We start from the raw sequence: 14,617 nt of genomic DNA on the forward strand, positions 1-14,617 counted from the left end.
TATATTATTATTATTATTATTATTATTATTATTTTAAGCTTTGTCATTCTGTGTTCAGGGTGTTTCCTGTAAGCAACAGTTATAACATGTATCGTAGTCACTTTTCCTTACCCATATTGTCCCTTTTTCTGTTTAGTCATCCTCAAAAGAGATTTGCTGAAAGGTAGTGTTTACTAACTGAGAGTGTATGTGGATATTTTTGCTAAAGTCTACAGTTAAAGTGACCCATTAAACCCAAGACTGCTAGGCTACAATGAGAACTTTATAGCATTTTTAGGTTTTCTAACACTGACTAGATAGAGTGATTACAGACTACAGTGTCAAGCATACATGGCTATCTGGCACCCCCCAGAACTCATACTCACCTATAATGTTTTATTTTTGGTCAGGCAGGTTGCACTGCATCCCATACTTCTTGGATGACTATGTCTTATTGCCATTACTTCTTTTATTTGTTTATTATTTTTAAAAAATTTTTATTGATACATATTAGGTGTACTTGTTTTCAGGATACGTGTGATCATTTGATAAATTGATATAGTCAAATCAAGGTAATTTGTATATCTATTACCTTAAATATCTGTTCCCATTACTTCTTGTCCTGTGATTCTATGGGAGTTGCACTCCGTGATGTAGTTTAGAAGCAGAGGTACTTGGTTCTGAGTAGTGGTAGAGAAGGATGAATGGGAGGGTTCCTTTCTCTTTTCTCCTCCTTCCAAAAGAAAAATAAACAGTAATTATGCATTAAAGCAAAAGTTATTACTATTTTCTCTAGAACTGACCTTGATTTCTGTGGTGAGGGCCTGTTCTGATCATCTCTTATTCACCACATTGGTGACCTGGGGGTGCCTCTTACTCTAAATAGCATGAGATTATGGAAAACATGCATCCTTTTTTTTTGAGAGAGAGAGTCTACACATGAGACTGACAGCAGTTTATTAGTCACATACACTCACAGCCTGGGAAAGGAAAATACCCTGATATGTGCAGGGTCACCTGGGGTTGCACGCAGGCATACAGTGAACAAGCAGGGTCTGTGGGGGGCAGGCTTTGTAGTGACAAAGGGTTGTGGTGACAGGTTGGTTCCTGTAGGCTGGATGTCATTGGTTGCTTTGAATAATGTTGAGAGCTAGCAGGGAAGTGAAACCTCTTAGGTTGAGACCTGGGTGGAGTGCAGCTGGTCTGGCTAATAGGGAAACTAGCCAGGTCGGGAGCTCTTCCCTCTGGGTGAGGAGCATATCTAATGAAAGCAGAGGAACACATGGTTAGACCCTTGGGGCCTGTGAGGCTCAAAGGCATCAAGGCAGCAAATGAAATTTTGAGCCTTACAATGTAGGGCATTACATAGAAGAGAAATAAACTGTATTTCTCTTTCATATTAGCAAATTTGTGTAGTTTATAGTGTTATAGCATGTGTGCATCACCATATATGTTTCTCAATCCAGTTTCAAAAGCCTTAAATTTAGTGTAAATTGCTCTAAGGATCTCACGGTAGATTGAATGCCAGTCTCAGGACCAGAGTAGAAATGTTGTCCTTAGGTATTTTAGAAAGAATTTGGGGTAAGTGATTTCAAAGACTGAAATCCAGACATTTTAAAACTGTTCAGAAGATGTTAAAGAAAGTCATAAAAGTGGTAGTTGCATTAAACACCAAGAGGTGGACTACAGCAGTGCATTTGATATAACAGCAGGAAGATGAGGGTTCTGCTGAGTGATGTTTCACTTGACCTCTCTGTTCCTTCACTCATTAATACATAAAATAAAGAACGAGTCTAGATGATTCTACAATCTTTTATTACTAAAATGACTGTGATAATTTTGGATAAATAGAAACATTTTATTTAGTGTCTACAAGGCCTAATGCTCCAGAATAATTATCCTATGCCTGTCCCCTACTAATTTATTAATTCATTTTCTTAAGCAGCATGGAATACACATTTCCTGGTACAAAAAAAAATTCTAAAAAATGACTTTCAAATGAACAAATACATCTAGCTAAGCAAGAGATATTTGGGGAATTCTGAACAATGCTAAATATTTTGAGTCCTTTACTACTTCAGCAGTTGAACACTATTACTAACTGGCTGGTTATATCATGAAAATAATAACTAGGGTGCACTGTGGGCATTACAAATGGCAGGGAATGAATGACCCGTCAGACTCTAGGTGGCACACTATTTCTCATGCTCCTGTTCAGCTATCCTGTGATCTGCAGAAGTTTAGTTAGTCTCATTCTAGACCTCAAGTCTTCACTATGTCTCTTTTGCGAGGATGCTCCTGATTTCAATCAGCTACTGGAAATGTCAGATGAAAAATGGCACAAATGTGAATTACAACAATAAAAGTTTATAAGCTACTAAAATAAAGTTATAGTACCTAAGAGCTGAGTCAACTGACAATGTTAAATGGAACATTTTACAACCAGTCCTGGGATAATGATAAAAAAAAAAAAAAGGCACACAGAACATGAAGAAATATCTGACAGGAGACAGACCCAAGATCAAGCTCAGGCTACATGATGATGTGTGAGCTACCTGGAAAGGGGGCAGGAGGAGGTGATAATCTAAGGTTTGTGGAGTGTCTCCTCTGTGTCCGGCCCTTGACAACCATTATCTCTTTAACTTCTCATGACAACTCAGTAAGGGAGATTCTGTTATCATCATTTCATAGAAGAGAAACTGAGGCTTAAGTGGTCCAGTTATTTGCCCAACGACTACACTGTTAAGGCAAGATTTAACTTTAAAAGTCTACCTGACTCCAAAGCCCGTGCTCTTTCTATATCTTTTTATACCCAATTCTGTCTCTTCACATAGACAATCTCCACATAAATAAAGTAAATTTTAGGTGTCCTGAAGAATCTTTCTGTCAGACTTGATACAAGTGTTTGTCCCATGCTATCAATTCAGGCGATGCTTCTCTTTACCATGTAAATTAGCTAAGCAGAGAATGTTAAATGAATCTAAATATGGCAAAAATGTGGGACTAGAATGAAGATGAGCATTAGAAAGAAAGCCACATGCTAAAAATGATATTTAAGAATGAATACAGGAGCATTATAGAAAGTTTGAACACGTGATATGGCAATCTTTGGTTTGGGGTTTTCTTTTCTTTTTTTTTTAAGATAATCCCACTCACAAAATGTTTTGTCCATATCCACAGATTTATATTATCTTTCTCTAACTTTTCCAGTACAAATGTCCTTCTCTCCTGTCACCCCCAAATCCCAAATACCAAGTCACAGTACTTCTCATTTCTGTTTTCCACAGCATCCCCAGTGATGAGAGTGCTCTAGTGTGCCCAGGGGGATCTAGTGGTATCTCCTAAAAGGCTGGTATTTGCCATAATGAAACAATTTTTTAAAAATATTATGTTTTACCTTTAAAGATCTTAGGAAATTTATATTCTTCTTCCTCATCTGACTCTCTTATAATATAAAGATAGTCTTTTCAATTACTTATTATGGACCAGAATTCATGCTCCAAGAAGAATTAATGTCATGTTAATTCTGGGGCTTCACATACTCTGTGCAAACTCCTCTTACACTAGCCAGAGAAACATGGTGATAAAAAGGTATAATCGCATGACATGCAAAGTGCTGATGTGAAATGAAAAGGACAGAAATACGATTGGGATATTAATTCAAGAGGGGAAAAAATAGCACTGTTTGAATAGGCTTAGAAGGTTTAGTTCTTCCTGAAAATAAGTAGGATGTTATTGCACCTTATCTTGACCTCTACCTCAACTCTCCCCATTCAAGTACAATCAAATGTTTAGTTCCTGTGTGCACACACGCATGGGCACACACACACACGCACACACACAAAAGCACACATATACACATCAAAAAGGCTACACAATATCCAACAGACAAGACTTATAGAGAAACATTCAGTGAACTTCGTTTACACATCTAAACACCAGATAAAGGCATCATGTAACTGTAGCAATAAAACCATAAATTTTCATTATAATAGAACCCAAATAAAATGGTAAAGTGGAACTTACAAAATAGGTATGATAATACTTAATTTATACCTATCATAATACCTGTTTTGGTATTATTTTGCCAAATAATCCCTATTTGTCAGGCACTGATCTAAATACTAAAAATATAAGGATAAATAAGACACACACAGCTCCTGCAAATTAATAGCATAATCAGGATTACCTTTACAACCCAGTTCTTTTGACAAAATAATACCTATTTTGTGAGTTGCACTTTACAGTTTTATTTATTTGTCCTATAATTTATTTAGGCTAGCTTTCACATATAGGTCCAAGAATATAATAGACAGCTAATTTTCATTGTTGATCCATAGTAATAATCATTGAGTAGGTAAAAGACAAAAGACAAACAGCTTTAAATGGGAAGTGACACAACTAATCACAATTGTCATACTTATGCACTTGCTGACTGTGATCAGAATATTTAAGTTAAATCCTATCTAAAAGTATGCATTGTCAAGGGAGAGGCCAAGAACCACTTTCTACTGCAGGAAGCAACCCTACACCCCATGTGCCAAAGATGGTACTGAAGCCCAGTCCTACTGGGTCATAGACTGATTGCTCTGGTCCCACACCCTCTTCACCTCCCATTGTAGGAGTTGTTCCTATAAAAAGGCAAGGAAATGATGAAACCTTGGCATTTGTGTGTTCAAAGATGATCATTTCCTGTTCTCATAATGCATAACATTAAAAAAATTCAACCCATTCAGAGCTACAGTTAAATTAAATTCTCTCTGTTAAGTTAGATTTTTCCCTTTTAAGCATTCTGTAGTGCTATGTAAATACATTTGGTAATACTAGTTCTCCTTGCTGTTTTTAAAGTATTGCCTAAAATTAAGTATCACATATATAATATGTATAAAATAGTGCATTATATTTTATATATTAAACAATACCCCAAAATTTACTGAAGAAATAAAAAGTATGTATGCGGATAGAGACAGAGGCAGAGGCAGAGGCAGAGGCAGAGACAGAGACAGAGACAGAGATATAGTTATATCACAGACCCAAAGCAAAAGTCTAAACTCAGAAGCAAATTAATTACCTTGAATCTTGAATACTTTCATATATACCCAGTATGACATCATAATGAAGTAGAGATCCTTTATTTGGTGGTATTAAATTGAAGAATTTACTTATTAGGCGAAAAGAGAATCTCCATGTTAACCAGAGATTGCAAGTAATTTGACCAGTGAGGTCTGTGATATTATCATAAGGTAGCCCTGGATTTATTAAAGTTGTGAAAATAATTTAACATCTATCACCTACATATATTATCTCACTATCCTTACAATTAGCATACGAAACAGACTATCTGGTCATAGAAAATATTTTTTCATTCATTCACTATATATTTGCCAAATAATCCCTACATGCCAGGCACTGTTCTAAATACTAGAAATATAAGGATAAATAAGATACACACATGTCTCCTGCAAGTTAATGGAACAGTCAAGATTACCTTTACAACCCAGTTCTTCTGACACCTATATTGTGTGATGCAAATTAAGAGTGTTTTGTGACCTTCAAAATATTTGGGGTGCGTTGCTTATCATTTTACTATTAATTACAGAATTAAATAAATTTTGACAATGAAGTTTCAGATGAGCTTTTTTGCTTTGTGGATATTACTGAAGCGAACAAAGCTCTATGAATTGTGGAATGATAAAATATTCACAGAAACTTACAACTCTGCAGTTGAATAACAATTACATTTGTTCCAAACAGGCAATTGGTTTCCAAACACATTAAACAAAGGCAATTTAGAAAGCTTCTTCTTCTTCCTGGCATCATTAACATTGTTGAACGTCCTGGGATTCTGGAGTGTTTCACAAAGGTAAGTAAGAGTGTGGTAAGATGAAAAATTTCTGAGTCCATGAAATATTGGTCTGGGAACCATCACTGAGCCAGCGGGAATTCTGTACACCATGACTGGACAAATTAGCATATTAGAGAAATTCAACAGATTATTCAGGGCAAGAAATTTCTATTTAGACTTCACTTTTTCCATCGATCCTCATAATAAAATAGTGCTTTACAAATTCTAAAACATGTCCTAACACAAGATCTTTCTCCCCACTATGTAGCATCACTTTAGAATTAGAAATAAGTGTATTGATAATAAGAACAAGTGAATCATTACCATTAAAAGCAAATATCATTAAACAAATAGCTAGAAATCTAATGATGTTTGAGATTTGGATCCTATTCAGGCTTTTAAATCAGCAGTGACCATTTCAAGGTCAATTTAAAAAACTACAAAATCCCTTAGCTTGTCACCTGAGATCACCTGAGAGTGGCTTAATATGTACCATCTACCACCCATCCACTCATCCATTGCCAGCCTCTCTCTCTCTCTCTCTCCCCTTGACATGTTCTTGGACAGCTGCATACTTTTGGGACAAATATTGATAAAGGGCTAATCACAATGTCTGTCACAAAGCAGAAGATAAGCAGATTTTCATTTTCCTCACTTCCTTCCATCCATTTATCTCTTTAGTCATTTAGTCATATATTATCTCATCCATTGTCACTTCACCTTTACCTAGGTCATTATTTTATTAACCTAACAAATCTCTTTTTGAACATCAGCCATGTGATAGGTGGTGTCATAAACTAGAAAGATGCAAATTCAGTATGTCAATAAAGGTTTATTTTCACCAGTGTTCTGCTCTCATTGGGCTTATGGTCCAGTATAAGAAAGAATCAAATCTCATGCAAGGCAGAATTGATAACAAAATTAAAAGCCTTAATGGCTCTCTGAATTTTTATATTTCTTACACCCCAAAGTGTATAAATTATCAAACTAATCCTTCACAGTGTATACTTTTCCTAAATGCTGATCTCATTCTTAGATCGAAAATCAAATTAGAGAACCAGAAAGTTTTGCAGAAAGGTCCAACATGAATGTTCTCAACATTGTAGCAAAATAGATTTCACAATCAAAATGGAAGCTGGAGGCATGGCCTCATTCCCCTCCATCTACTGCCTCCAGACACATAAGTGGTGCTCACCCAGCAATTCTCAAAAACTGGCACCATCTCTCAATTTTTATTTTGTATCCTATGGTAAGGTTTGGTCCTTGTCTTTCATAAAGTAGTTTAGTCACCCAAGTTGAGTCCAGTTTCACAATTTACATGCTATACAAACTTCAGCAAGCTGTTTAACCTTGCTAAACCTCAGTTACTTCATTTGAAAAATGGAAATGATAAAAATAGTAACTGTGTCATAAGGCTTTTGTGAGGATGAGTAAATGCTCCAAAGTGTTAGCAATTATAATTATAATGGTCTCATGCCTAGCCATATGCTCTCTTCTTCCTCCTTTTTATTATTCTCCTAGACTTACGTTGAGGTGTAGTCAAGATGACTGCAGTCATGGACAGAGTTCAGGTAGAACTGGCACTGGACCCAGAATCCATTAGCCCAGGGATTGACTCATTAATATATCCACTCAACCAACATGCTAAGCATTGTTCCAGGCAATAGAGAAATAGAGTTGAACAGGCAAACTTGTAGTCTACATGGAGCTAACATCTAGGGCCCAAATTAAAATATTCAAGTGTGATTCTTTCTCTCTGATTGTGGAACTAGTGAGTTCCTGTAAAGAAGTGAGAAATAGTGGTGTGGAGTGCAGAGGAGGAGGTAAGAATAAAAATATACAACACACCAGAGATTGGAGGAACCAAAGATGAGAAGTGACTAAGTAAAAATGTAAAGTTCATTCAGAAATAAATCTGATTCTTACCAAATCTTCTTCATCTCCTATCTACTTTCTCTTCTCCTGCATACTTTCATAGGGAGGGAATAAAGATAGAGAGAGAGGAAGAAACAAAGCAGAAAGGAAAGAAATTAATTTTCTATGTGTTGAGCAGCCTGTGTGTCTTGGGTGGCATGCTATACACACACAAACAACTGCACTTACTCCCCACCACCTTCTTGGCATATAGATCTTATCATTCTACGTTATAAATCAAAAAACTAAAGTGCAAAGCTAGTTAAATAAATTGACCAAGTTCACACAACTAGGATTCAACCCCAAATTTGTCTCTGAAGCCCATGCTTCTACACTTCTATACTCTGCTGCCTCCAAGTGCCATAGAAGAGCCGTCTTCTTGCTCTCTGACAATTCCTAACTTGGCTTGGGAGAAAACTATTTCCTTCAGTTAAAGTAACTCTACCCACTACCACCTGTTGACAAGCACCCCACAGGAAAAGAATGGATGTCACATGTCAGAAGTAAGGAGATTCTGGAAAATTTGCCTCCAGAGATTAAGCAGCTAGAACCAATGACATCAATGCCAAAGCACATGCTGCCTTGGGGACCTACTGGCCATTGGGATTGGACAGGCCAAGTCAGAAGAGTTAAGCAAGACACAATATGAAACCTGAGAGAGAAAGACCAGTGTCTGCAGTGAGGAGCGCATGATTCCGATTTTTTTCTATACTGATTGTTTTTGTCAAACACTAATGAACAATAAGCATGCAAAGAAATGGGGAAAAGCACCGATGTCCCAGGGACAGCATTATTGAAACATATTACTTACAAGTCAAATCGTATTTAATCTCAGCACATATGCAAGCACAATCCCATTTTTTACCAAAGGTGTATCTGTTCAGAGCCAGGTAATAGTGGCAAATCTATCAAAAACAAGGCAGTCACAACTTATTCTTGTCCTCAAGATCTTGAGGACAGTGTATTAATTATGAAACAACATCCTCACCAAAATACAGGCAGGATGAGGTCTGTTTTAGCACCCTAGACACCCCCACAGCCAAGTTCATATTAGTCTGATACAATCTTATTGTTAAGTCCTAGAACCAAACCAATCTTGTGAGGGTTACTGGGACATTATCTCAAATCCCCAGCTGCATAAAGCTAGGAATTATCCATAAATATAAGGCCAGACTTACCTGTCACATGTACCAAATCAAACAAACTGAAAACAACCCCTCCACAATCAAATTTGAAATACTGCATTGATGACATGTCATACTAGAGGCTTTCCAGTTTAGGGGTGAAGGAAGTAGGTAGATGAAAGTAAATACGTCTACAGTGCTTTATATAAATATGTATCCTAACCCACATTGGGTGCTAAAATAAAAAGAAATTTCAGGTGTTTTGATGGAGGGGGAGCAGAGAGTGTTTGTTTTTATAACTAACACCACTGTCCTTCCTGTGTTGTGAAACACATCTCATAAAGTTGATATTGCACTTGTTTTGTCAAATATTCCAGTAATCTTTTGTGTCTATGCTGTAAGAATTATTGAAAGTGACATAAATCAGAGACAAATGACCAGAGTTGTTCAGGCAGTATTCATTCTCTTAGAGTTACAGTTACAGTTATTTTTAGCAATGTATTGAGAAGGAATAGAAGGTAAAATCAACTTTTGAAACCACAAATCAAAAATAGATGACTGACCCCATCTATTTTTGAAACTTATGTGTTATGTGATAAAATTAAACTTATAGCAGATATTCATTTGTTCATTTGACAAATATTTATTGAACATCTACTATGTATCAATCACTGGGAATAAAGCAGTGAATAAAGCAATTTGAAGTTCCTATTTTGCTGGAACTTACCCAAAAGTGTTTAAGAAAGTAATTTGTCTTTAGAGGCAGTATGCCACAGAGGAAAAGGGCCAGGATTCAGAATAATCAAGTTCTGGTTCCAAATCCAAACTCTGCAAACTGCTATTTCTATGAACCTTAAGCAAGTTATTTAACCTCTTGGAAACTTCAGTTTCTCAATCTGCGAAATGGGATGATTCTATCCCACCCTTGCATGGGGCTGGTACTTAGAAGATACTAGAAAGGCAGGTTTTTCTGGAGGCTGGGGATAGAGAGTGCACATTCTAGAAATATATTCACAGATTCCTTCTTTGACAATGGCGCTTCCCACATAATCTCAGCACTGAATTTACAAATCCCCAGTAAACCTCTTATGCATCCTGTCTGCCATGAAATCTGTCAAGTCAATAGGCTTTCAGCCTTCTCACAATCTCTCCGTCAGCATTGAAGACAACATAGCAGGTTGTAAAAAAGCGCCACCTAAAGGTCCTTATGAGATACTTTACTAAGTCACAAAAACTCATGTCCTTTTAAAAAGACTGTTTTGGTGAGCAGCGCTCTTAAATAATCGTCACTGTTCTGCCAGTATCTATGAGCCCATCATAAAAGGCAGACAAGCGCAGGAGGGAAGCAAATGATTTATCAATTCATCTACATCTGGTCCTAAGAAAAGCTTTCTTTCTTTCTTTTTTAGATATTGTAATCTAAATCATTTTAATGCCCAGAACATCCGTGGAAGTAATCTTGAAGAAACACTTCTCCTCCACGAAAAGTCTCTGAAATTTTATGGCAGTACACAGGAATTTTCTTCAAGTATTGATCTTTGGGAGACAGCCCTATGAAACTGTGTTTGAGTCTACCTGTCTTATGAGAACAGTATTCATTGTTTTCTTCTTCAGTTGAGCATTTTATGTGTTTTAGTGTAAAAGCCAATATATATGGAGGTGATTTTATAAATATCATTTGTATACCTTATTTACAAAGACTAATTATGACCTTTCTAGTAAACGGTCATGCTTTTGCATTAACATGTTACAGCATTAGAATTAATAAAATAATTTCAAAGTCTAGGTGATTGCTCTATGACAAAAAAAATGACAGTTTTCTATACACCAATAATACCTTACAGCTTTCTACAATGGTTCAGCCATTGAAAGCATATGACCTTTTTTTTGGAGTTTTAATGAGTCATTAGAAGCAAAATGACAGTATTTTAATATACTCTCTTTCAATACACTTAGTGAGCCCTTATTACATGCCAAGCATTGTGACCATATACTGTATATAGCTGAGAAAATAATAAACATATACATGATTTTCTATATTTGCTGTTACTATTATGCTATCACAGTATGACTTCATTAAGGACATTTTCTCTGAATTTAAAAGCAGTATTACTAAAATAGATGTCCTTAACAAAGAGAATGTCCACATACTAAAAAAGTTGAAAAATAAATGTAAGTTATGGAATTCTTGGAATTAAAAGAAAGAAGGAAATTAGGGAAGATAAAATGAGGGCTGAGAGGAGGATAAGTGACCAAACCAAATAGAGATGCTTAAAGAAATTATATGAATAACATCTTTCGGTCTCCACTGCTAATTCAGATGCATTCAGAAAATTATCTTCTAAGAGTTTCTTCTTTTATAAGCAAAAATATGTGGAAACACATTTTTTAAGAAATCAAATAAAATTAAGTCTGTTTCTTAGTAGCAGTATTTGTCAAAATTTGGTTGAGGACAACTTGCTACAGGTGAATCTTTCTGGCCCCTACACAGACTGCCTTAACTCAAATCTTTTTTCAGATTGGGGTCCAGCAACTGGTGGTTTTAATAAGCACACCCAAATCATTCTCGTGTTCCCTAAAGTTTAAAAGCCATTGCTTTCCAGGACAATTCATGTTGGATAGGACAGGTGAGTTTATCAGCTGACTGCAAATTATTCTGCAATTATGCACCTCCCTTGTGTATACATAAAATATTTTAGGTCTGTAGAATAAAAGATTTACTCAACTTGATTAGGCATGCTACGCATTTTTAATTGCAAAAGAGGAGCTGTAAAGCACCAGGTGTTTCTGTTACTCAAACTATTTTTTGTTTGAGGACAAATGAAAAGGCTTGCTGGTATAGGCATAAATTCTTTTCCTGCAACTTTTTCAAATCCTTTCTGTTTAGCAATTGTTTCCTAGCAAAACAGTGAGGCAGACCCCTGATATTCCTTAGAAGCTTTCCTTGCTGCAAAAGGTTAAATGCCAAGTTTGCAATTTGGGTTTAATGAACACCCAAAAGAGCAAGAAATCTTTAAACACTTCACCTCAGTACAAGTGAGAAGCTCTAGTCCCTCTTACTGTTAGAAAAGGAGCCTGCTTTATTTTGTTCTCCCCCTCCCCACAAATTTGTCTTCATCTCCTTAATTTCTACATCGTAATAGGAAAAGGTGCTCATTATGCTTTCACTTGTCCTTAGAGCTGAAAGATCTACAGAATTATAAAGTTGACCCAAAGCAAACACCAAAAGAGCTTAGAATCCTCACGTTGGCGTTGACACTCGTGATTAGCTAAATTGCAGTAACTACACAGGCTTCCATTCAGAACAGGATGCATTCACACAGCCGTTTCTTCTCTACTGCCTAGCAACATTATCATTGAGCACCTGGAATAGTTTAGGCATTAAGTGTAATTGGTTTTGCTTTACATAAATCTGTAGCTTTGTAAATAAGCGGAGCATTTCAGCTTCTATATAACACCAATTAACTTAAAGGGATGCGTTGTTTGCAGAAGCCTGCTGGGTTTCGTACTGTATTTCTCCAGTAATATGCTCAGTGGCGGGCGAAGTTCTGTGTCCCTGCAGTGTTCCATTTACTCCAGCCACTTGGTGCCAAGGGTCTGTACCCAGCCACTCATTTGCTCCATTTTTCACTTGTGGCAAAAGGTTGGAAAAGTGAAGACTTCCCTAAGAAGCACCTTCTGTGCTCTATTTCTGTCCATGATCAAGGCCCGAAACGCAAGGTATTTGAAAATGTTTTCTGTGACCTGCAGAGCACAGGTCTGACCCCATCTGATTCTGTTCACAACTGACAGTAACATCTCATTTCTCTTCCTTTTTTTTCTTGTAACACTTCAATCCATTGTAGCCAAAAGTCACTACATTGACCCTATATACAAAATTAAGAAAACTATACTCTCATTACATAAATTTATAAGTGAAGATTGTTTTCATCAGAGTGACTTCTTTAATAGCACAAAATAACATTCAGAGATCCGCTCCTGAAAGTAGGTAAATGTTCCCAAGCTCCGTGGGTATTTCTCCTTATTTCCTCTTTATTCAGTTTAATCCCTTATCTCTCATACATATCCCCTTCAGGTAATCTTGATTTATAGCATTCATTCCACCCTAGCCAACCTTTAATTCTCTTGGTTTCTGAAAGTGTTTTATCAACTATCAGAGTAACAATATCACCAAATAACAGCTCATAATTCAAAAAGTTTCCTATTATAATATTGCACGATTTACAAATTGAAGTAGAGAAAATAATCCTTTCTGAAAACTGTCAGGATCCCTTGTTCTACGAAAACAAAGCTTCCACACTGGTACTCTAAGCCAGTCGGGTGATAGGCATCCACCATCTACCATTCTCTCACTACAAGAGAAGCCAGCGTACAATTATTGGTCCCAGACTTATGAGTAAAGCTTTCAAATAAAATCAGCAGCCAAGTGATGACAGCACACAGGTGCTGCTAGAATTCAGGTCTGCTTGTAGGGAGCAGGGAAATTAAAAGAACCACTAATAGTAACAACTCACATCTATGTCACCTTTTATAGTTTACAAGTTGCTGTCACACATATTATCACATTTGATTAGCACCACCACTCTGGGAGGTAGGCACATTTTAGCATGCCCATTTTGTAAATGAGAAATTGCAACTCTTGACACCTTAAGTGATTTATCAAGAGTAACAGAGATAGTAGGTGGCACAGACAGGACTTGAACCTTGGTCTGTCTGTCGCTAAAGTGCTAGCTCCTTCTACAGCAATACTCACAATGTCACCAACACTGGATCATTCCCCAGCCACTGAGGTGAAACACTCTCTACATCATTCAAACGGGAACAAGAATGGGAGGAAAGATTATGTCAAGGTTACAGACTCTGACAAAATGGGTAACAAAAAGCAAACATCTTTTTAGCATCTCTTCTCCCTCACTCAGCTTTCCCTGTGGAGCCATACGGTTTCCCGACATGGACCTCAGGATGTCAGAAACGGTCCCGGAAAAGACCTACCCAGATTGAACGCAATGGCAGGGGAGGTGTTCTCAATGTCAAAACCATCCTTTATTTCTCTTTTCATTAAACTGACTTGGCTGTGCTACAGTCAGTTACAAACTGCCTTAGAAAAGGCAATTTGAGGGCCAGGCACAGTGGCTCATGCCTGTAATCCCAGCACTTTGGGAGGCTGAGGTGGGTGGATCATGAGGTCAAGAGTTCAAGACCAGCCTGGCCAATATGGTAAAACCCCGTCTCTACTAAAAATACAAAACTTAGTCGGGCGTGGTGGCACACGCCTGTAGTCCCAGCTACTCTGGAGGCTGAGGCAGAAGAATCACTTGAACCCGGGAGGCGGAGGTTGCAGTGAGCCAAGATCACGTCACTGCACTCCACCCTGGGAGACAGAGCAAGACTCCATCTCAAAAAAAAAAAAAAAAAAAAAGAAAAGAAAAGGCAATTTGAGAAAAACAAATGTACCCTGAAAAGTAGTATTAATAATTACGAAGACTTCTGTAGTACTTGTTAAGTTGAAGCCATTGTTCTAAGTGTTTTCAAGGCATTTGCTCATTTAATCATCACAGTAACTTCATAAGTTAAATACAATGGTTAATTTTATCTTATAGATAAGAAATATGAAACATACAGGAGCTAATAACTTTCCAAGGGTTATGCAGACAGTATGGGCAGAGTCAAGGTTTGGACCCAGGACATTTGTCTACAAAATCTGGGGGCCATTCCTCTCTATGTAACTGTCTCTCAGTACAGCTGTTATCTATAG

At 37.0% G+C, this 14,617-nt stretch overlaps 1 protein-coding gene across 1 annotated transcript in view; it reads left to right on the forward strand.

The window, feature by feature from the left end:
- Window positions 1–11,592, forward strand: part of SLC15A5 (solute carrier family 15 member 5) — an 89,984-nt gene extending 78,392 nt beyond the window's left edge. The window contains exons 8-9 of the mRNA XM_055280509.2: window positions 5,734–5,842; window positions 10,272–11,592. Coding sequence (XP_055136484.2) covers window positions 5,734–5,842; window positions 10,272–10,419 — 257 coding nt within the window. The 3' untranslated portion in view covers window positions 10,420–11,592. The remainder of the gene's footprint in view (window positions 1–5,733; window positions 5,843–10,271) is intronic.
- The last annotated feature ends 3,025 nt before the right edge of the window (window positions 11,593–14,617 follow it).

This window comes from Symphalangus syndactylus, chromosome 5, assembly GCF_028878055.3.
Source record: "Symphalangus syndactylus isolate Jambi chromosome 5, NHGRI_mSymSyn1-v2.1_pri, whole genome shotgun sequence".
Lineage (NCBI taxonomy): Eukaryota > Metazoa > Chordata > Mammalia > Primates > Hylobatidae > Symphalangus > Symphalangus syndactylus.